At 40.3% G+C, this 23,454-nt stretch overlaps 1 protein-coding gene across 1 annotated transcript in view; it reads right to left on the bottom strand.

The window, feature by feature from the left end:
• Positions 1 to 23,454, bottom strand: part of AMPH (amphiphysin) — a 214,946-nt gene that overhangs the window by 112,991 nt on the left and 78,501 nt on the right. The window contains exon 2 of the mRNA XM_061414521.1: positions 1,970 to 2,054. Coding sequence (XP_061270505.1) covers positions 1,970 to 2,054 — 85 coding nt within the window. The remainder of the gene's footprint in view (positions 1 to 1,969; positions 2,055 to 23,454) is intronic.

The following is a 23,454-nucleotide window of genomic DNA, read 5'->3' as shown; positions in this document are numbered from 1 at the left end:
TAAAAATTCACCGGAACTGGAAAATGCAAAGTACTACCTTACATGAATGCATTCCTGAGCTTCATGCTTCCCAAGGTCAGCCTTCAGGGGTGCTAAAATATCATACTATAATAAAACAGATAGAGAAAAAAAATCTAACAGCAGAGAACTAATTAGCTCCACAGGGACACACTAGACAGGAAGACCAAGCTTCAAAGGAAAGAGTGTAATCCTCAAGTATGAAAAACTATAAACATGAGTCACTTCTTCTATCCAAATCCAGTCCCTTCAAGCAGACATTGGGGACCTCCCTGCAAAGTAACAAGGCCACTGATTGACAAGTTTATCTATGGGAAGTTGCTGCCATCCAAGTCAATAATCTGCACAAGCCCTATCTTAGTGCATGAAAAGTGTAAGAGAACTCACCAAATGAGGACATAAGGGAACATGGAGAATCCGTTCTCCTGGAGGAGACTTTGCCGGGGGATGGGGGGGGGTGCCTTCTTCTATGGGCCAACACCCAACATTTCTCTAAGAATTCTCTCTTCTACCTTCATAAATCCAAAGTTCTCTATAATATTTAGTGATTTGGATAAGAACTAGTTTTCTCTCTATTACTGCTTTCTTCTCCAACTCCCCTCTCTTTCCACATTTTCAGATAGAATGAGATCACTGTCATTCATATTAAATTGAGTTCCTATCTGTCCAACCTTTAGTCTTAGAATGAAATTGGAGACACTCAGGAATGTGCTTTGGTGGAGACTAGTCTACCTGGCTCTACCTGCTGGATTTTATATTGCCTGTGGGTGAGGAAAAGAAACAGCCTGTCTCCAGTTAGAATGCAGTCAAAAACTCTGATACACAAATGGAAAAAAGAAACCTCCAGGGTCAAGGATCTGAAAACAGAAGCAAAGGGAGTGACATAAAACCTGTGCTGATTTTCCATTTCTAAGTTGTCATCACTGACGCCGTGCATACTTATCTCTGAAGCTGCAATTTCATCTGTAGACATTGGTGGCTACAACAAAAGCAGAGAAATAAACCCATGTCCTTACATTGTCCTCATGTCCAAACCCCACTTTCCAAAGTTGGTTGTTCCAGCCCACATCTAAATTGAATTTTCTAACCTGAGAGGGCCCTGCTTCCTTTTCCCTGACTCTAATGTCTGCTCTCTAAAGGTGATATGCTAACCATGAATCAAGCCCTAGTGATATAAACAAATAATTTTCAAAATAGCTTATTTATTCATGTGTCTATTAAACACTGGAGAAGAAAATGGCAACCCAGTCCAGTATTCTTGCCTGGGAAATCCCATGAACAGAGGAGCCTGGCAGGGTACAGTCCATGGGGTGGCAAAGAGTCGAACACTACTGAGCAACCGAGCACTATTACTACTGTTAAACACGTAGCACCCTAAGAAAGGAACAAATATCACAAATTGCGTTTTTCAAACTTTTCTCATTATTGCCGCCCTTGAGGAAATGTTTTGGGCATTTTTTTTTTCCTAATCATACCCCTTCATAAAATCTTAATACCACAGATATACTATCAGTATTTATGTGACGTGTTCTCATAAAAAGAGTACATTTCATCCAACAAGAACCAGTTTTCTCCCTCTTAAGGAGATATAATCTCTATCGAGAATTCGTGATCTTGATGCATGCAGCAACTGAAGTAATTATGCCAGAAATATTTAACTACTGATAATATTTAGTGGAATATAAACCACTAAAAAGATCGCCTTTCCTTGAGATCAGTAATCTGTATTGAAGAGCTCCAGGAAAGCAAAGTCTCTATCTCCTGAGATTCTAAAATACAAATCTTCTTCCTGCAGTGCCCACTACCTCTTTGCCTTACACAGAAAACGTCTACAGAATTAGTTAATACCAAGCCCAGTGAATGAGTTCTTTCTTCAACATCAAAGCATTTCATTTACACACTAAAACACAAAGTCAACCCATTCCCCACTCCAGAAACTAGGTAAATGTACTTGCCTCTTGCCGTTTGAAGTTCTGGACATATTCTTCAAACTGTTCATCTTTTGTCTCATCAGCTTTCCCAAGCTTCTGAAGGACCTAGTTCGTGAACAAAACAAAATGGCTCTATTTACTAATGTTTTCAACAATCTGTGGAAGAAGGCTATTGTTTCACTCTTCTGAGGAGATCTCCCTCTTAACACTGCTAGTTTTTCTATTCTGGAAGCATCATGGCTCATTGCCTTTGGAGTTGGACAGACTTGGATTTTAAGCACAGTTCCGCCACTCAAAAGCTCAATGACATCGAGAAAGAGTCATGCTATACTGAAATATTTATTTATTCACATAGCTTTTCTCCAGTAGGTTGTACATGTCTTAAAGACAAAAACTAGGCCTTGTCCTTTTGTCCAAAGTATCTGGCACAATGCTTGAAGCATAATAGTAGCTCAATTTTTGGTTAAACAATGAACCAAAGTTATTTGAGGAAAGTATTAGCCTATTTCATAGAGGATGGTTTTAGAATTACTGGAGCCAGGTACATGGTAAATTCTCCCCCACCATCTCCTGATAGACCCTTTAATTCAATAATTGCTCAAAGAAGGCCCTGGGAGCACAAGGCCCATATGAAGCACTGGTCACCCAGAAATATATAAATGAATAAAACAAGGCTCCAGGACTTAATCTTAAGAAACTTATTATCTAATGAAGTAGACAAGGCAAGATTACAAATAAATCAAGACAATGTGTAATAAGCAACATGAAGGGGTTACAAGATGTTAGAAGCAATATCCCTTCAGGGAATGCTGGTTGAGATTATTCAAAATGTGCTGGAATCCAGCAATTCCACTCCTGGGCATATATCTTAACAAAACTGTAATTCAAAGAGATACATGCACCCCAATGTTCATTGCAGCACTATTTACAATAGCCAAGAGATTGTAGCAACTTAAATATACATCAACACATGAATAGATAAAGGAGATGTGGTACGTATATACAATGAAATGCTACTCAGCAAGAAAAGAGTGAAGAAATGCCATTTGCAGCAACATGGATGGACCTAGAGAGTATCAAACTAAGTGAAATAAGAGAAAGAAAACACCGTATAATATCACTTGTATGTGTAATCTAAAATACAGCACACATTTTTTTACAGATTTATTTTTATTTGTGCTTACTTATAGCACAAACAGAAACAGATTCATAGATATAGGAAACAAACATGGTTACCAAAGGGGAAAGGGGGTGGAGGAGGAATGAATTAGGAATTATGTATTAGCAGAAATAAACTACCATATATAAAATACATAAACAACAAGGTCCTACTGTATAGCACAGGGAACCATATTCAGTGTGTTGTAATAAACCATAATGGAAAAGGCTATGGAAAAATATATATACATGTATGAATCGCTTTGCTGTATACCAGAAACTAACATAACACTGTAATCAACTACAACTTTGAAAATGTGCTGGGAACTCCAGCAGAAGGGAACGGGGCAGAGTACATTCCAGCCAAGGAAGCACCAAAAGAAGGACCACTGGAAAAATTATGATGGACTGGGCGTAAGTGGTTCTGTTTTCCTAGAGCACAGGGCTGGGTATCAGAAGAAACAGAAGAAACGGTTCTCAGAAACATAGCAGAAAGTTACTTTGGGCCACAGCAGAAGAACCCTGAGAGTCACATGGAGATCACTATTTAAGGTTCCCATATCTAGTGTCTAAAATACTGACTTATTTAAGAATTTACAAAAGCTCCATAAACGTTGCCTTCTCGGAATTCGTATTCCCTATAGCATTACCAAATATATTTTCCTGAAGCATAAACATTTGGACATTAAAACATATATTCAAACAAAGCACTTTCTATAGCTAAGTTTTAGGGCTTCCCAGTCCATTCAGTGGAAAAGAATCCACCTGCCAATGCAAGGTGGATGACATGAGTTGGATGACAAGGCGGATGACTGACATGAGTTCAGTCCCTGGGTGAGGAAGACGCTTTGGAGAGGGAAATGACAACCCACTCCAGTTTTTTTGCCTGGAGAATCCTGTGGACAGAGGAGCCTGGTGGGCTACATTCAATGGGATTACAAAAGAGTCAGATACGACTTATCAACTAAACAACAACAATGGCTAAGTTTTACATCAGCTTATGCTAATTTATTTCCTAAAATCAAAGATATAATCTTGTACAAATTGAGAATTCCTTAGACCAGTTTGCTGCTGCTACTGCTGCTAAGTCTCTTCAGTCGTGTCCGACTCTGTGCGACCCCAAAGACGGCAGCCCACCAGGCTCCCCCGTCCCTGGGATTCTCCAGGCAAGAACACTGGAGTGGCTTGCCATTTCCTTCTCCAATGCATGAAAGTGAAAAGTGAAAGTGAAAGTGAAGTCGCTCAGGTTGTCTACTTGAAAGTTATACAGTCGTGTCCGACTCCTAGCGACCCCATGGACTGCAATCTACCAGGCTCTTCCGTCCATGGGATTTTCCAGGCAAGAGTACTGGAGTGGGGTGCCATTGCCTTCTCCGAGACCAGTTTAGAATGTCTTAAATAAACCCAAGTATGGAAGTATTTACCCAACAACACAGAGTCCTTGCAAATTCTTCCAAGAAATAAATTTTCTTTGCAGGTAAATAGTAATTATTCTAAGTATGTAAGTAAAAAATGATTATTTTATTCTACTCTAAAGCTAAAGCTGAAACTCCAGTATTTTGGCCACCTCATGTGAAGAGTTGACTCATTGGAAAAGACTCTGATGCTGGGAGGGATTGGGGGCAAGAGGAGAAGGGGATGACAGAGGATGAGATGGCTGGATGGCATCACTGACTCGATGGACGTGAGTGTGAGTGAACTCTAGGAGTTGCTGATGGACAGGGAGGCCTGGCGTGCTGCGATTCATGGTGTCGCAAAGAGTCGGACATGACTGAGTGACTGAACTGACTGACTGACTCTAAAGCTAATTGTTTATAACATATGCTAATATTCCTTCCTTTCACATTAATAAAGATTAAAAAAAAAACTTACATAGACTCACATATATTACCAATTACTCAACTTCACTCAATTTCATATCACAAACCAATACCACATATGAATAATATGAAAGATATATTATTCCTCATTGCAAACTTATTATTTAAACAGAGTTGGACGAATCCAGTAACATAACTACTAAAAGGACAAATAATCACTCTATCAGCTAATAATCTCTTCTCAGTTAAGAGTTTCTTTGAGAGACAGAGCAGAAAACACTAAATTTTTCAAAGAACTGGACATTGTAACTAGGGAATAAGCAATAAGCATAAAAAATATGATCAAAAATGCATATGGAATCTTTTAAAGTTAACAGTTGTTATTCTTGGATGGTAAGATTTAGAGTGATTATTATTTTTCTTTATAATTTGCTATATTTGCCATTATTTCCTCAAAGGTCACATGTTACTAAAATAATCAGAAAAAAATCATAAAGATAAATAATCAGGAGTTTATCATACTGATAGCCTGTATGTAAGAGATTTATGTATTAGATCATAGTATAAGTGAGAAGATTGTTAGTAACTGGCTGAAAGACTCTCCTCTAAAGAAATTGATGAGTGAATTACTATCAACTGGAAGAAAGATTTCCAAAGGCAGCCCTTAGGACCTATGTCTGATTCAGTGGTTTGTGTGTAAAGAGAGAGTTATCAACAGTACTGTATGAAACTACCAAGGATACACGTGGAAAGGCAGAGCTTTGGTGCCTGCCATATAATTGTTGCTGTTGCTGTTTAGTTACTGAGTTGTGTGCGATTCTTTTGCGATGCGACTCTTTTGTGACGCAACTCTTTTGCGACCTCGTGGACTGTAGCCCACCAGGTTCCTCCATCCATGGGATTATCCTGGCAAAAATACTGGAATGAGTTTCCATTTCCTCTTCCAGGGGATCTTCCCAACCCAGGGATCAAACTTACATCTCCTGCACTGGCAGGCAGGTTCTTTTCTACTGAGCCACCAGGGAAGCCCAGCAAATAAATAATGCTCAATAAATGTCTACTCTTATTATAGATATAATCTAACCTGATTAAATAACTTGTCAATGGCCTAAACTTATATTGGCAAAAAGCTGGGGAGGATATTGGATATGTTACATGCTGAGAATAAGGATTCACAAAAAGAACTTTAACAGTTAAAATGTAACAAGGATTAAATGTAGGTCAAAATATAATTGTCTAAGTACCAGACTGTATTCAACTTTCAACTATAATACAACATGATGGATGTTAAGAATACACGGTTTCTGCCCTTACGTAGAAATAAGGAGTAATTTCAGCTGACAGTCAATATGAGTTGACAAAGTGACACTGTTGCCAATCTAACATAATCTCAGATTGCACTAACAAGCCTAAGAGATACGAGGAGAGCAGTCTTGAAAGCCTCTCTGTGGTTGACTAGTTGGTAAACACAAAGATACACAGACAACCTTGAGCCAGCTGAAAGGGCCCCCAGAAAGGCAGAGAGCTGACACCATAAGGTAAGAGGCATACGTGACACAATTTGCACACTGCCTGCTAGTCGCTTAGTCATGCCTGACCCTTGCGACCCCATGGACTATAGCCCACCAAGCTCCTCTATCCATGGAATTCCCCAGGCAAGAATACTGGAGAGGGTAACCATTCCCTTCTCCAGGGGATCTTACCCACTCAGGGGTCGAACCCCTGTCTCCTGCATTGCAGGCAGATTCTTTAATTAATATATTACCGGGGAGAAAGTACTGCTGTCTTCAGATACCCGAAGAACCAACATAAGGAAGAAGGATTGGACTTTTCCCGATAAGAAACCAAGATCAAGAACCAGCAAAGGGTGACTTCCCTGGTGGTCCAGGGCCTGAGACTCCCTGCTTCTGGATCCCACGTGCCGCAACTAAGAGTTTGCATGCGGCAACTAAAGATCCCACAATGCTGCAATGAAGACCTGGTGCAGTCAAATAAATAAATTAAATAAATGGTATTTAAAAAAAAACCAACATGGACAGGTAAAAGCTATATCAAGAAAATGTTTTCACCAGAAATTTCTATCATGTGTTCCTAGAAATTAAATAGTTTGTTGGTTAAGGTAATGAGCTCACTGTCCTTGAGTTATTTGAGCTTAACCCAGAGTTAGACAGAGAAGGCGATGGTACCCCACTCCAGTACTCTTGCCTGGAAAATCCCATGGATGGAGGAGCCTGGTAGGCTGCAGTCCATGGGATCATGAACAGTCGGACACGACTGAGCAACTTCCCTTTCACTTTTCACTTTCATGCATTGGAGAAGGAGATGGCAATCCACTCCAGTGCTCTTGCCTGGAGAATCCGAGGGACGGGGGAGCCTGGTGGGCTGCCATCTATGGGGTCACAGAGAGTCGGACACGACTGAAGCGACTTAGCAGCTTAGCAGAAGAGTTAGAAGTTTTAGAAAAGGAATTTATTTATTGAAAACATGAATAGAATAAGTCATAATATTTCAAATACCTTCTAATTCTTGAATCCATAATCAATGTATAATGTTAGACAGTTTCCCTAGAGAAGAATACAAATCTCAATGAATAGAACTCAGAGAAGAATGTTTGTTTCTATCTCCGACTGATATTGACTTGCTGAACACTGCTTGCAAACCCTGTGGTAGGGACTGCGTAAGAGCCAGCTGTGTTCCCCAGACTGTGGTCATTTGACAGGCTTGAGCATGGGTGCTACAGTGGAACTAGGACAGATGTGGCCAGCATGCTAGGCAGAGGGCAGGTTATGGGAAGGCTTCGTCTGCAAGCCTAAAGACTTCAATCTGCTTGTATAGACCGTGGGAAGCCAACGAAGAGTGTCTCTTCCCTGGAGGCAGCTACATGATTAAATTTGTGCTCCTTGGTGACAGTATTAAGGACAGATTAGAAGAGAGAATGACTGGAAAAGTAAGGCCAGTTAAGGAGCTGTTTGAATAGTTTAGGCAGTAAAACAGCTGGAGCTAAGGAACAGATAAAACACAATCCTCGCAAAGCAAACACACAGAACACCATGGCTTATGAGACGCAAAGGGTAAGGATAGAGGTGAGTCAAGGATGACCTCATTTCCACTGTGGCGGCCGAGTGGGTCATCTGGTGACAATCAGATTCTCTTCCCAGGGAGGTGGGAATGGTTTAGATTTGGGACTGTAAAAGGTAAGAACCAGAAACACGCAGCAGAAATTCTGGATGGAACCAAAGGCTCAGGTGAGACAGAAACCGCTGCTGAGTGGTACCCATGTTCAAGCAGTTTCATGATTTTTCTCCAGCAGCCTTGACATAGGTAGTAAGATTGATGTGCAAACCAATACAATATTGTAAAGTTAAATTAAATAAAATTAGAAAAAAAGAAAGAAAGTATCTGTGGCACCAAGGTCAATGAAACCTAGAATTGAGACGACCAAAAAATAAAATTCTTTTACCATGTTTAATATCACAATATTTCAAAGTGTGTTCATAATTTAGGTGGCCTTTCTCCTTCACCTCACTACTAGTTATGCTGAAAATACCAATTAAGCCTGAACGGTTTGGCATCACTGATACTACAAGAGGATTACTACTATATATTCAAGCATCTGATACTCAGATTTTGACAACACGACACATCTTCCTCCTCCTTAGGCAAGAGGAAGAAATTCCAAGCCTGGTGCATTTTGGTTTAGGATTTAGGTCTTAGATGATTTCATCTCCATTGATGCTTTCCTATTTTGACACAATAGGATTTCTGTTGTTACTTTTGTTGCTAAAGGTTTTCAAATGCAAAATAATATTCTAAGTTGAAGTTGCTTTTTCAAATTGCCTTTCCTTTCAGTGAGATTCCGAAATATTCCTATAGGGCTGACTGGGTGCTTAGCTTCTCACTCTCAGCCCTAAGTTCAGAAGTTCTGATCTGATTCTGAAAGAGACTATGACACGGGCAAATAAAAAATTAAACAGGAAAGGGACTTCCCTGGCAGTTCAGTGGTTAAGACTGCCTTCCAATGTAAGTGGTGTGGGTTCCATCCCTGGTCAAAGAGCTAAAATCCCATATGCCTCTGAGCCAAAAAACCAAAACATAAAGCAGAAGCAACACTGTAACAAATTCAATAATGATCCACATCAAAATCTTTTTTAAAAAATTAAACAGGAAGGGAAAGCAAGACTATGGTAACTTGGACTATTTCAACTAATAAAGCTTCTTTCAGTGTCTCCAAAGCAGTTGGTTGTTCAGCTTAGATTACAATGGCTGCTCCAATGATGTGAATCTCACATACTTTTCTAGAGCAAGTGTTCACGTGTAAAGTGTCCAAGTCAAGTCCCTAAAAATTTAGAACTCTTTTTAATTTGGATAGTTTCCTCTTACTGTAAAGCCAAAATTCTGACCAAATTTCAAATTCTCAGAGACCAGTGCAAATTAAATACTGACCATTATAAAAGTAATACTTGCCTTCTATCCATATGTTAAAATTAGGAATGGAATACTGTGTACACAGGTTTCAAAGAAAGTAGTTGGCATTCAAAATCAAAGGCAAAAAATTCACAAGCTTCCATTCCACATGGAAACCCCTTTTTTTTAATTAGGGGAAAGATCGAAGAAGGTCAAGAAATTTATGACTCTAAACAAGAAAACCAGTCCTGTGATCCAAAGTGGGAAACTGATAAGAGGAGGGAATGCAGAAATGCAGACAACAAAGTAAAACGAGATGCCAGTCCAGGTTCAATGCACAATACTGGATGCTTGGGGCTGGTGCACTGGGAAGACCCAGAGGGATGGTGTGGGGAGGGAGGAGGGAGGAGGGTTCAGGATGGGGAACACATGTATACCTGTGGTGGATTCATTTTGATATTTATAATTAAAAGAAATAAAAATAAAAACAAAACAAACAAAAAAGATGAAAGCCATTGGGGGTGTCAGAGACACATTTTTATGTACAGCTTTATATTGGGATGAGGGTGATGGTGGAAAGAATTCTGCAGGATTGGCCTCCGGGGTGCCCTAGAGAGATTCATGCATTTGATTAGGGCTTAGACCAGACAAGCTTCCAACTCTGTGTGAGTCATACTTCCTTAATCCAGAAAGTCATAGTAATAATCCTACAATTTAATTACAATTCTCTGAACAAAGAAGTGCCTCTCTCTTCACTTTTCTGTCTTTGAAAAAAAAAAAAAAAAAAGAACACCATATCAGATTTTGTATACATTATCCACAGAACCCAGGAATCAACTACATGGGATGACATGGCCTTTTTTGGATAGAAGGCAGAGAGTTGGTCTTCCACCACTGCCCTCGCCCAGGTGATTCATTCATTAATATTTGTCTGTATACTCACCTATCCATTTATCAAGTGCTCACTCTGATGCTGTGCAAAGATCCATAACCTTGGACTGAAGGGTGACCACCAGGTACCTGCAAGTACAGGGTAGCTGCTTGTTCTAAAGGGTCCTATGGGCATGTTTCCCAAACTTCAGGATACTAGTCCCTTGACCTCTTGGAGTATATGTTTCAAAATCTAAATAAGTGGCTTTAATGTGCCCTAACTTGAGAGGAACAAGACGAGTCATCCTTTGGTACGATTCAGGTACCTGTCAAAGTCTTGCGCCTTGCCCTTCACCTAGTCCTCTGCAGGATGTATTTCAGCACCGCTATGACATCCACTTCCTGCCCTGGCAGATTTCAACAGTACATTAGCCATCACGTCATCAAAGCCTCTCAAGAGGTTGGCATGAGTCTTCTTGTTAATTCTGGGAAAGACTTTTAGGGAAGTAAATAAGAAGAGATGAGAGAGGAAAGCCTCACAGCCTTCCATCCCACTTGGGTGGCCTTCAGGCTTAAACAGTTTCGAGAAGAACATATGGTAGAGAGAAAGTACAAGTCTCAGACATAAGCAGATTTATCATAAGTGGGGTAGGGGCAATCAGGAATTACAAAGCAGTTTGTGGCTCAGACGGTAAAAAATCTGCCTGCAATATAGCAGACCCTGGTTCAATCCCTGGGTCAGGAATATACCCTGGAGAAGGGAATGGCAACCACCCCAGTACTCTTGCCTGGAGAATTCCATGGACAGAGGAGCCTGACGGGCTACAGTCTGTGGGGTCACAAAGAGTCAGACATGACTGAACAACTAACACTGACTGACTGGCTGGAATGAGAGGAAAAAAGGTCAGGAGCCTGGAAAGGAGATAGAAATAAGGGAGGTGGGCCCCTCAAATGCAGATACAGTAAACACCAGGCAAAGCTGCTCTCCATCAGGGTCTACCTGGTGAGGTATCATGTTTGATTTTCGCTCTCTTCTACCCTCCCCAATCCTTTACAGTTGAGGACATCTTAGTCCTCTGACTTAAAAAAAAATCTTGTTAAAAAAGAAAACAAGGAATATTGATGTAGCAAAGACGAATGTATTGTGAACTTTGATAGCCAACTCCTTCTTCTTCTCTAGGAATCCGGGGGCGCCCCTCTGTCCCTCTGGGTTGGGTCACGTCATCTATCAATATTACAACTGCTGTATCCATACTTTTGTTAAACGGAACCATCCAACGCCATCTCCATCCAAAATAGGTCACTATAGTCATTCAAATACCCTGAGTGAGTGGACATGGGTTATACAAAATATGCATTCTCCCCACTCTACCCTTACTTAGAAGTAAAGGTCCAACTGGCTTCAGATTGGCAAAAAGCCTGGGAGGACATCACCTCATTATAAGAACATTAGAGATCAGACCACAAAGAGTGTCTTAGCAACAAGTGACACGAAAAAATAAAACAAAATACAACCTCAGGTACAGAGGAGTGCAGTATAGTCACTTGTTCTAATAACTCTGTTTATTTAATTTTTGCTGCACGGGCTTTTCTCTAGTTGCAGTGAGTGGGGGTCACTCCCTAGTTGTGGTGTGCAGGCTTCTCATTGTGGCGGCCTCTCTTGTTGTGGAGGACAGATCCAGGAACACAGCCTTCAACAGTTGAAGCACGTGGGCTCAGAAGTTGTGGTTCCAAGGCTCTAGAGCACAGGCTCAACAGTTGTAGGACATGGGCTCAGTTGCTCCATGGCATGTGGGACCTTCCTGGACCAGGGATCAAACCTGTGTCACCTGCAATGGCAGGTAGATTCTTTACCCTGAGCCACCAAGGAAGCCCTAGCTACTTGTTCCAAAGTGTTCTACGGGCAAGCACTTCACTGTTTCCCAAACTTTTGGTGGAAAGAATGGTATGAACATATCCTCACGCCCAAGTCTGCACTGAGGGCACTGAAATATCAGGAAGGACACTGGCCTTCTTCAAACAAACTCCTTTTTTTTTTTTTTTAATTAATGATGCCTTTGGTAACTTGACCCTTCCTGCCTCACATTGTGAATTAATACAAAGAGAAAGATACAGGGAGCTTAAAGAACTTTAGAAATCACATTCTCAGTAATCTCAGATTGGAATACCACCCCAGTTTCACAGGTTTCCTAAACGACCCCCAAAAGCCACACAACACACTCCAAATGCCAGGGCTCATCATTACCAAGGATTTTAGAGGGACCCATCAGGATGTGACTCAAAGTCAATTTCACTGGTGGTGTTTACCTTTAATGTTTCTTGATCCAAAACTAACAATAATCTGATTTTTAACTTTTTATACAAATTGCAGGTCTGAATGGAAGTCAAAAAAAAAAAAAAAGAAGAGAGAGAGTGAGAGATTGCTAATTAAGCTGAAAACCAAATGGTATTCCAGTTTGTTTCTGTAGTCATTTTCTTAAGATCTGTCACAAGAAGGAACTCTGAGTGCCTTCATGACCTTTATTCAAAGAGCACTGAACAGAGTGGCAACATAAGGTGCTCGGAGACTTGGGTGAGACAGATGATGTTCCTTATCATCTGTGAGCGCTGCCTATCAGAGCACTCAGCCTCCTGAGCGCTCAGTTGAAAATACTTCTCACGTGTAAACATGCAATCTCCACAAGATACCAGTAAATCAATTGTGTAGCACTCATTATTTCTGCACACATTTCTGTATTTTGTTTCTACACTTTGATTTTCCATTTTCTGCAGCTATTTTCAAAGTCTGATCTGCAGGAAGTGAATTACTAAAGAATAGAAACTACTGACCAGTTTGGAGAAGGCCTACTTTCAGATTTAATCTGAGCTTCTGGAGCTGGAATCACCATGCTCGAATGGTTAGCATGGAATATTTTATAATGTTAAACTCAAACTTTATCTGAATATTTAAAATATTGAGCCTTCAAAGAAATATTGTACTAAGAGTATGCTGCTTTGGGCTCCATCACCAGACTCTTGCCTTGATGGGGGAATACTTTATGCACAGTTTGGTGTGTAAAAACTATTGCATGATAGGATGGGTAAGAAGAACATGGTTGTTTTCTGTAGACTTTGAGTGATACTCACAGAAAATTCTACGAGCTGTTCAGACCATCTGTAAATACATGCAGACCCTTCTGTGGGGCATACTCTGCACTGATGCCTACAGATCCACACTCCCCACTCCTCACCCGGTTCAGACCTCTAGGGATTACACCCAGCCCTGGCCTTCTGGCTCCTGGCTGGAGTCAACCATGGGAAATCAAGGCAGCCGAAGATGGAAGGGCAGAGGCAAAGAGGTTTGGGCACTGGTGCCCCTGGCTGCCTCCCTGCAGCTTGACTGCAGTCGCATCAATCTACCCGCTTTCTGGTGGCCCTTCCAACAATTTCATCTCTCTAACTTCTGATGACAGCTCCTTCCCCTTCCTCTTTAGGCCTGGAGGTCAAAGATCCCTAGTACCCTTCTAGATGCAGCAGCCTTTCCTATCCCGTGCTGGTTTCCTGTAACCCTCTCCATAAGTCATTGGGCTTCCCAGGTGGCTAAGACAGTCAAGAATCTTCCTGCAATGCAAGAGACAGGGGGTTGATCCCTGAATTGGGAAGATGGCCTGGAGGAGGGCACGGCAACCCACTCCAGTATTCTTGCCTGGAGAATCCCATAGACAGAGGAGCCTGGCGGGCTATAGTCCATGGGGTCGTAAAGAGTCAGACATGACTGAGCGACTTTCACTTTCACTTGAAATTCCCAGATATCCATTCCCAACTCTCCCAGTATCCATTTTACCTTTCAACCATGAGCCTTAATGAACAAAAGCAACCCAAAGCACTTCTAAAAAAGCACCACTGCTGCGTCATAGTGTAAAAATGGTCTAAAAACAAACCAGCACAATCCATCCTACCAGAAACAATTTGCATGATAAGCAAGTCTAAAGATACTGATTCCACAACAATAGGGTTTTGCCAACAAGGATGCTTTTTAGGAACATTAGCTCTACAGTCAGCAAAGGATAATTCTCTTTAAAAAGTGTTTAGTAGGTATTTTCAGCCTTATTTTGAAGGCAAATTGTTCTTCCTTTTTAAAGGTTGCAGGACTTTTATCCCTGGCACATCATCTTTTCATCAGTGTTGTTTAGATATTGATTTTCCTCCACTGAGAATTCAAGGTAATCACAACCAAAACTCTGGTAGGCTCATTGAGGAAATTGACAAGATAATTCTACAATTTATATGGAAATGTAGAAGACACAGAATAGTCAAAACAATTTTGAAGGAAGAATAAAAAAGGATGCTACATCCCATGCCAAAGCTCTTTAGAGTCATAAAGTCGAACTTTCAGAATAGAAAACTAACGCTGGAATGACTCACTTTTGTCCTAATAAAGGGGTGCTTTCCTTCAAAACCTTTGACCTTGGCACCAAGTAAATTCCCAGTAGAGTAAAAAGTAAACAATCACCTGCAAACAACTAGCTTCTATATGTCTTATTCTATGTTTATGGGGAAACCAAATCCCATGCACGGTCTCTGGTGTAAAACAGAAATCAAAATTTAAAAAAAATTAGGACTATACTATGTTCTTAGAAAAATAAATGACCATGACTCTAAGGCAAAACCTCTCCACAGCGTGCATTCTCATGAGATAATTTCTTTAGATTTTACTGACTACATTGGTTCCATACTATATTATATGCAATACTATAGAAGTATTTTTCTGCCTTCTTAAAAAGATCCAAATATGAGATCGCTTTGTAAAATGTTGGTTCTTTTCCTTCAACTCCAATGCTCCTGTTAAAGCCATAATTTATAATATATAACATCTGATTAGTTAGCAAATGGAAGGAATACTGCAGTTCGATCAGTATAATGTCCAGAAAGAAGTAACCTATGAACACTTGCAAATCTTTTTAGTGAACAGCTTTCAAGATTAGTCATCCTGATGAATTTACTAAGCAATAAATATAACTGATTATTTATCAGATGGAGTCCTTCCATCCTATTTACATTTCTTTAAATCTTTACCCCTCAAGTGGATCCGTATACCAGCAGCATCAGCCTGACCCAGCATCTTGCAAGAAATGCAGAATTTCAGGCCTAATTCTGGACCCACTGAATTGGAAACTGCAGTTCATTAGTATCCCTGGGCTATTCATCCATACATTCAAGTTTGGGAAGCCTGCTCTGAAAATTAAGAGTTCAATAGGTATTTCTATAGGTGAATTTTAAAAAATTAGTCATTATTCTAGACATTTGCTATCAATGTAGGAAAAAAAGCAAAATCATCAGATTAAAGCTGCAATGATCATAGGATACATCTTGAACACTGGTTATTAAAAAGAATGGGTGGGGACTTCCCTGAGAATCCACCTTGCAGTGCGGGACGCAGGTTCAATCCTCAGTCAGGGAACTGAGATCCCTCATGCCTCAGAGCAGCTAAGCCCTCATGCTGCAACTACTGAAGCCCATGCGCTCTGGAGCACGTGTCCCACAACTAGAGAGTCTGTGCCCCGCCACAAAAGATCCCTTGTGTCACAACTAAGACCCGATGCAGCCAAATAAATAAATATTTTTGTAAAAATAAATTAAATGAATATGCATGATCTCTATTCAGCATTTCCTCCATCCTCTTAAAGCAAATGACTGAAAAAATTTCCAAATGATTAAATATTCTGGACAGTTGAGTGGGTTCTGGTTGTTTGCAGTTTAATTTGCATTTTAATGAAATGCTCACAATCAGTTTTTTTATAAAAAGATGATTCTGCAAACCGCTCCATAGGAAACGGAATCATTCCGATTAGTCATGTCTCTGTCCACAATACTTGAATTAAATGCGAGTTTCTGGTTCAGTGATAGTCAACAACTTCAGATATATAAAACAGGAACATCCGTGAAGGTTTTCCTGGCCATCCCCCGAAATGGTAAGTAAGTCATGGCTCAAAATCCCTGATGGGTGCTCATGTCCTTTCAGTGAAAACAACTGAAATCACATGGACCTCGGCCTCAATGTTTCAAGCAACTCAGACTGCAAGTAAAGAAATTTTAACCTCGGTCAAAGCTGCAAAATAAGAACAAATCTATTTCTATGTCACATGTCCTAGGGTGGCTTTGTATGTAAACTAATAAACAGGCCTGAACCCAGAAGTCTGCAGGCCATACATCATTTACACTGAACCAATCTTTGCTTCTTCCTACAAAACCTAATGAACATCAGTGACCAAATGCCCAGTCAGCATCAGGCTGTGAACAAGACACCAGCTTAGCTCTGTGCAGTCTCCACAAACACAGATGACCAGTCACCACCGCCTCTGAACATAATTATGGCAAGTGGGGACTTCTCCAGTGGGCTTGCCAGGTGACATAAGTGGTAAAGAACCCGCCTGCCAGTGCAAGAGATACAAGAAACACAAGGGATGTGGGTTTGATCCCTGGGTAGGGAAGATCCCCTGGAGAAGGGCATGGCAACCCACTCCAGTATTCTTACCTGGAGAATCCCAGGGACAAGGGAGCCTGGCATGCTACAGTCCATGGGATCGGACATGACTGAAGCGACTTAGCACATGCACAAACATGGGGACTTCTCCTATCATTTCTTCTTTTTCTTTTCCTTTTCCCTTCTCATCTCTCATTGGGAGCTTCATGATAGACTCGTCTGCATAAAATATACTTAAATTAGCTGTAAAAAGTGGCCAATACTAGCAGGAGAAAGCTTCATTTGTTCCCAAACAGAATCCCTGCATTGTAACTTCTGCCAGGTGCAGCTCAGGTTACTGGGATCCATACAACAGCCTCAAAAACTGCCCTGCACGAATAATTCAACAAAACCCAGGCTCAAATAACTGGGGAGGGGGTATCTGGTTCATGCCCCAGCTTTGCCAAGTGTAAGCCAAAGCTGTCTCAGCTTTTCCTCTTCTTCTCCACCATTCTTTCACCATTTAGGTGACAACTAATAAAACAAAGGGCTTCCCTGGTGGTCAGATAGTCAAGAATCCGCCTGCCATGCAGGAGACCCAGGTTTGATCCCTGGGTCGGGAAGATCCCCTGGAGTAGGAAATGGCAACCCACTCACTCCAGTATTCTTGCCTGAAGAATCCCACGGGCAGAGAAACCTGGTGGGTTACAAGTCCATGGGGTCCCAAAGAGCTGGACACGATTGAGTGACTACGCATGCATGCAATGAAATAAAACCATCTGTGTAGCACATTTACATCAAGACCTAATCTTTCACCAGCCCCAAAATCCATTCTCTACAGGTCTCTGCAATCAGCAGAGTGGACCAGTGGACCAGTGGTCAGTCCACTGACCCAGTGGACCACCTCACCTATGTTCCCTTGGCTCTAGCTTTCTGTGCCTATGGAGGCAACAGCAGGGGGAAAAAAAAAGGTGGAAAAGGAAGGTCAGGTCTCTGTCTCCGCTTTGAGCTATTTCTGGCAGTGCTCGTGACCTTTCACCCCTATGGCTCCCATCCAGAAACCCCTCCTTTATGACTCCAGCTCTCACTCTATTTGGTGGAGCCATCTTCTTCTCTTGCCCCTTGAGTCCTAGCAGTGGTTACAGTTTCTTGCTGTTGTTACTCGTCTTTGATGATTCCGTTAACACTTCCTCCCTTGTACAGTCTACGCTAAAGCATCTTGAACCATCTGAGCTGAGTCCTATCTCCCACCGGGCCCAGACTGATAGCCCAAGACTATCTCTGTTCTTTGAATTTCTTTTTATGTTGGAGTATGGTTTTTCCAGTAGTCATGTATGGATGTGAGAGTTGGACTATAAAGAAAGCTGAGCACCAAAGAATTGATGCTTTTGAACTGTGGTGTTGGAAAAGATTCTTGAGAGTCCCTTGGACTGCAAGGAGATCCAACCAGTCCATCCCAAAGGAGATCAGTCCTGGGTGTTCATTGGAGGGACTGATGTTGAAGCTGAAACTCCAATACTTTGGCCACCTGAATCGGAGAGCTGACTCATTTGAAAAGACCCTGATGCTGGGAAAGATTGAGGGCAGGAGGAGAAGGGGACGACAGAGGATTAGATGGTTGCATGGCATCACTGACGCAACGTACATGGGTTTGGGTGGACTCCAGAAGTTGGTGAGGGACACGGAGACCTGGCGTGCTGCGGTTCATGGGGTCGCAAAGAGTTGGACACGACTGAGCGACTGAACTGAACTGATAGTTGCTTTACAGTGTTGTGTTACATTCTACTGTACAGCAAAGTGAATCAGCTATGCATATACATATATCCCCTCCTTTTTGGATTTCTTTCCCATTTAGGTCACCACAGACCACTGAGCCCCCTGTGCTAAAGAGTTCGTTCTCATTAGTTATTTATCTTATACATAGTAGTCCCAGTGTGCCTATCTTGGATCCACTGAGCAGGGGCTGGGGGCATATTTGCAGATTTAAAGCACATATGCACATAAATCTGGTCACAAAAACCCCTGGTCTCTCAGAATAGAGAGGATCCAAATAAGCCATTTTAATATACATCAAGTAGCATGTATGTAAATATATATTACATTGAGTCAAAGTTCTAAAGCCCTAATTGCAAAACAAGCCTGTGTCTTAAGAAGGGTAATAGATATTTACTCAGATTAAAGCCCTTAAAAATTGCCCTTGAGAACTGCCAGAATTTGATTTCTATAAAATAAAATTTCAGAACTGAAACTGATATAAAGGAAGCCTCCAGGAGGACCAGAAACACCAGTCTCCACCCTCTGTAGGCTGGAGAGGGGTTTGCTCACACTACGGAAGAGGCAGACAGGTCAGAAGATAGCTGATGGTAAGAATTCGTATCAGAATCCTCTTTCCCAGACCTCTGTAATACCCAATAGAAAGAGGAAAATAAAATACCTTCGCACCCTCTTCGGAGGGGCCTCTTGAGTCAAAGCAATTGTTCAATACTTTCCAAAAATACTGTCAGTGCCCGGTAAAAAATACAAAGCAGCTCTGTGGTCAGAAATTGGTCAAATTGCAGAGCCCGACAGAAATTTTTTTTAGGTCTTCTCCCCTAAGCTAAAATCAAATGATGTACCCAGAGAAAAAAGAAAAACCTCTAAAGCCCCTGTAAAAGGATTTATTGGGTGGATCAACCTATGATGTCATTTCGGTTGCAACCCAATTCTCTGAGGAATTAAGAGCAACTGTCCTTATTTTACAAACCTTTGCAAAACTAGAAATATGATTCTAGAGGCAATTTGAGGTTCACCTATTCCTTTAGATCAATCCCTAAACCTCCCGTACTTACTTCATAAAACTTGTAAAATATGGATAGGAAAGCAAAGTCCTTCTTGGAGAAACTTACATTCTTTCCCTGCTCCTCTGAGATGTAAATATGAAAATACAAATTTCAAGGATGTATTTTTTATCAGAAGAAAAGCAAAAGGGGGAAAGGTAATTTGGAACTTGGACAAACGAGAAATCTAAAGTGTTATGTAAGCTATCCACTGTTGGCATCTGGCTGTTCACTTGTGTCTATATGGATGTATTACAGATGTCTCATATTTTTTATGTCTATATGGTACTGCCAGAATTACTTTGTAAAAGAGCTCTATTTAATTGGCCTAAAGAAATTTAAACTCTGACATGTTATGTATTGTAAAACTCTTAAACATATAATAAAAACCAAACCAAACACTTTTCAGGTTCACATGATCTGAGAAATCTTTAGTAAATTAAAGCTAGTCTAAATGTGTTAATTTAATTAAAATAGACATTTCCTTATGGTTATCAACATTAAAAATAATGCAGACATACAACTTCTATTCTACTTAGGCTTATTAGGTAAGGTCAAATAAGTTCATGTAATCTCTTACAAATTTTGCCAACAAGAAAAACAGCTTGGATTGATGGCTGATTTTGTTTAATGTCTCATAAAGATTATGGGTAATATAAACATAACTGCTAAGAACAAGTAAATTAAATTGATGTAAGTAGGATAAAAAGTTTTTGGGTTAATTTTTCAAATATTTTCATTAACTTAAAACCTTAAAGTTTATTAAGTTAAATTAAATGATGGGTAATCATTAAATATCAAGATATAAGATAAAATACTGAAAAATTAATTACTGAACACAGGTTTATCCATTTTTGGCTTCCTTTTACAAAGAAACTAACAGATATTTGGGTTTATTAGCAAACATATTTCATGCCACCCTAAAAAAATTTACTATGAGAAAGGATATATTTCTAGAACTTATAAAAAATAATTGTAAATTTGTCAAGCCATGCAATACTAATGTAAATAACAATTTTAAATTGTTTACCTCTTTATTTTCACTAAAAAGTCAAGTATTTACAAGCAGCTCATGCAACTCAATACCAGAAAAAATAACAACCCAATCAAAAAATGGGCCAAAGAAATAAACATACATTTCTCCAAATAAGATATACAGATGGCTAACAAACACATGAAAAGACGCTCAACATCACTCATAATCAGAGAAATGCAAATCAAAACCACAATGAGATACCATCTCTCGCTGGTCAGAATGGTTGCCATCAAAAAGCCTACAAAAAATAGGTGCTGGAGAGGGTGTGGAGAAAAGGGAACCTTCTTACACCATTGGTGGGAATGCAAACTAGTACAGCCACTATGGAGAACAGTGTGGAGATTCCTTAAAAAACTGGAAATAGAACTGCCATACGACCCAGCATCCCATTGCTGGGCATACACACTGAGGAAACCAGAAATGAAAGAGACACGTGTACCCCAATGTTCATCGCAGCACTGTTTACAATAGCTAGGACATGGAAGCAACCTAGATGTCCATTGGCAGATGAATGGAAAAGAAAGCTGTGGTACATATACACAATGGAATATTACTCAGCTATTAAAAAGAATGCATTTGAATCAGTTCTAATGAGGTGGATGAAACTGAAGCCTATTATACAAAGTGAAGTAAGTCAGAAAGAAAAACACCAATACAGTATATTAATGCATATATATGGAATTTAAAAAGATGGTAATGATGACCCTATACATGAGACAGCAAAAGAGACAGAGATATAAAGAACAGACTTTTGGACCCTGTGGGAGAAGGCAAGGGTGGGATGATTTGAGAGAATAGCATTGAAACATGTATATTACCATATGTGAAATAGATCACCAGTCCAGGTTTGATGTATGAGACAGGGTGCTCAGGGCCAGTAAACTGGGATGACCCTGAGGGATAGGATGGGGAGGGAGGTGGGAGGGGGGCTCAGGATGGGGGACACATGTACACCCATGTCTAATTCATGTCAATGTATGGCAAAAATGACTACAATATTGCAACTAGCCTCCAATTAAAATAAATAAATAAAATTTATAAAAAGTCAAGTGTTTAGGGTTAATAAAACTTCTAATATATATAATTAAAACTACTACAAACAATAGGAGAAAACCTCTGTAAACATGGAAAGTAGAATATGTGTTTTCAGTAAGAGATGTTATCAGGAATGCATATACGTTTTTTTAAGGGAAAAGAAAGTTATTTTGTCCTACATTAGTTATTTTGGAATGGAGGGAAAAAAAGAGAATTTAAATTAAAAGTTGGGAAAAGATAGATTTTTATCTTGTGTAGTCAATAAATCAAATAAATTTATTATAAGGGTTATAAAATTAAGCTTTAATGTACTTATGTAAAACTAAACCTTACTTTTCTTTCATCCAATGAAAAAACAACTGTCCTTGGATTGTTTGTCTGCTGTTAATGAGAAACTGTAAATAGAGATTTTTCATTCCCTTTTAAATGATCTGCCTAGAAAACAAAGACTGAGTTTTATTAAAATAATTTCCCATTTTCCAGAAAAGCAGTCTTAAAAAGACCTCATAAGGTCAACCACTATTCTTGCCATATTTATATAAATAATCATACCAAGTATAATGCAAACAAATTAGTTTCACCGTGATTATCCTTTTAAAAAAATGGGTATAACTGTAGAGAGAAAAAATATATTTGCACCTTTGGCTGTATTAGAGTCTAATTCTATTCATTGTTTTTAAAGTTTTGAATATACCTGTAAACTGCATTACATCCTGAATGCTTCCAGCTTCCTCAAGAACCTGGCTGCAACTTTCCAAGTGAACGTTCTCAATCTTCTCCCAGCCTTTTGATTCGGAATCACTAGTGCTGCTAGTGGTAAAGAACCCACCTGCCAATACAGGAGACCTAAGAGCTGTGGGTTTGGGAAGATTCCTCTGCAGGAGGGCATGGCAACCCACTCCAGTATTCTTGCCTGGAGAATCCCATGGACAGAGAAGCCTGGCAGGCTACATACCATGTGGTGTCAAAGAGTTGGACACGACTGAAGTGACTTGGTCTGCACACAAGAACAAAGACTGCGCTTGAATCTCCTTGGAAGAGAAAGAACCAGGTCTTCTTCACTACCCAGATGGCAGGCAAACGTTAAAGACTTGGACTTTAGATACACATCTCCCAGCTGAAGAAGGCTCCACCTAACATCTGGTCCTGTGCTGATGCTGGAGAACTCCAAGTCCAATGGAAGAAGAAGGAAGAAGCCAACATCAAGGCAGACTGCTTCCTCCCAAGACTTCATACTTTAGCTAAACTTGAAACCCTTTTATCTTCTCTTTCTTTCCTTCACTCTGACATGGCCTGGTAAAAATAATTACCATCATTCATATTTCCCAGGCCATTGCTAATCTTTCAGAGCACTGGATTTGCCATCAAAAAACTTTGATCTGTTCATGATACTAAAGACCCCCTGGTTTGCCCCATGAACAATTTATCTTATGTTACTGAAAATTATTGACCCTTCCCCCTTAGAAGTCTCTTACAGAGTTTAACTTTTACAGCCAGAACATCTAGTGCATTACTCTCACCTTTCTCTTATAGCTACATGTGACAAATAGCTACAAATACCTAAGTATGTATCAGTACACTTGCACCCTTAGGTTCTCCTGACTATCTACAGAAGATCTGCCTTTTTTCACTAAAAGATCTCACCAACAGTACCCATCTTCGTTATTTCAAACTGGGAGAAAATTAACTGACTGCTGGCCTGAACAAGCACCATGAATAGTACAGTCTTAAAGGAAACGGTTTGTGCCCAACAAGGTCTGTCTCTGTGATGGTTACCATCCTCCTCGGGCTCACGAATGCCTACATGGTTGTCATACAGCCCAGCAACGCCTCTTAACTTATCTAACTGTGCCTCTGCTGCTGCTGCTAAGTTGCTTCAGTCATGTCTGACTCTGTGCGATCCCAAAGACGGCAGCCCACCAGG

The sequence above is a fragment of the Bos javanicus genome, chromosome 4 (assembly GCF_032452875.1).
Source record: "Bos javanicus breed banteng chromosome 4, ARS-OSU_banteng_1.0, whole genome shotgun sequence".
Classification (NCBI taxonomy): Eukaryota; Metazoa; Chordata; class Mammalia; order Artiodactyla; family Bovidae; genus Bos; species Bos javanicus.
Note: the sequence above shows the minus strand (reverse complement) of the source record. Positions and strands in the feature narration are given on the sequence as shown.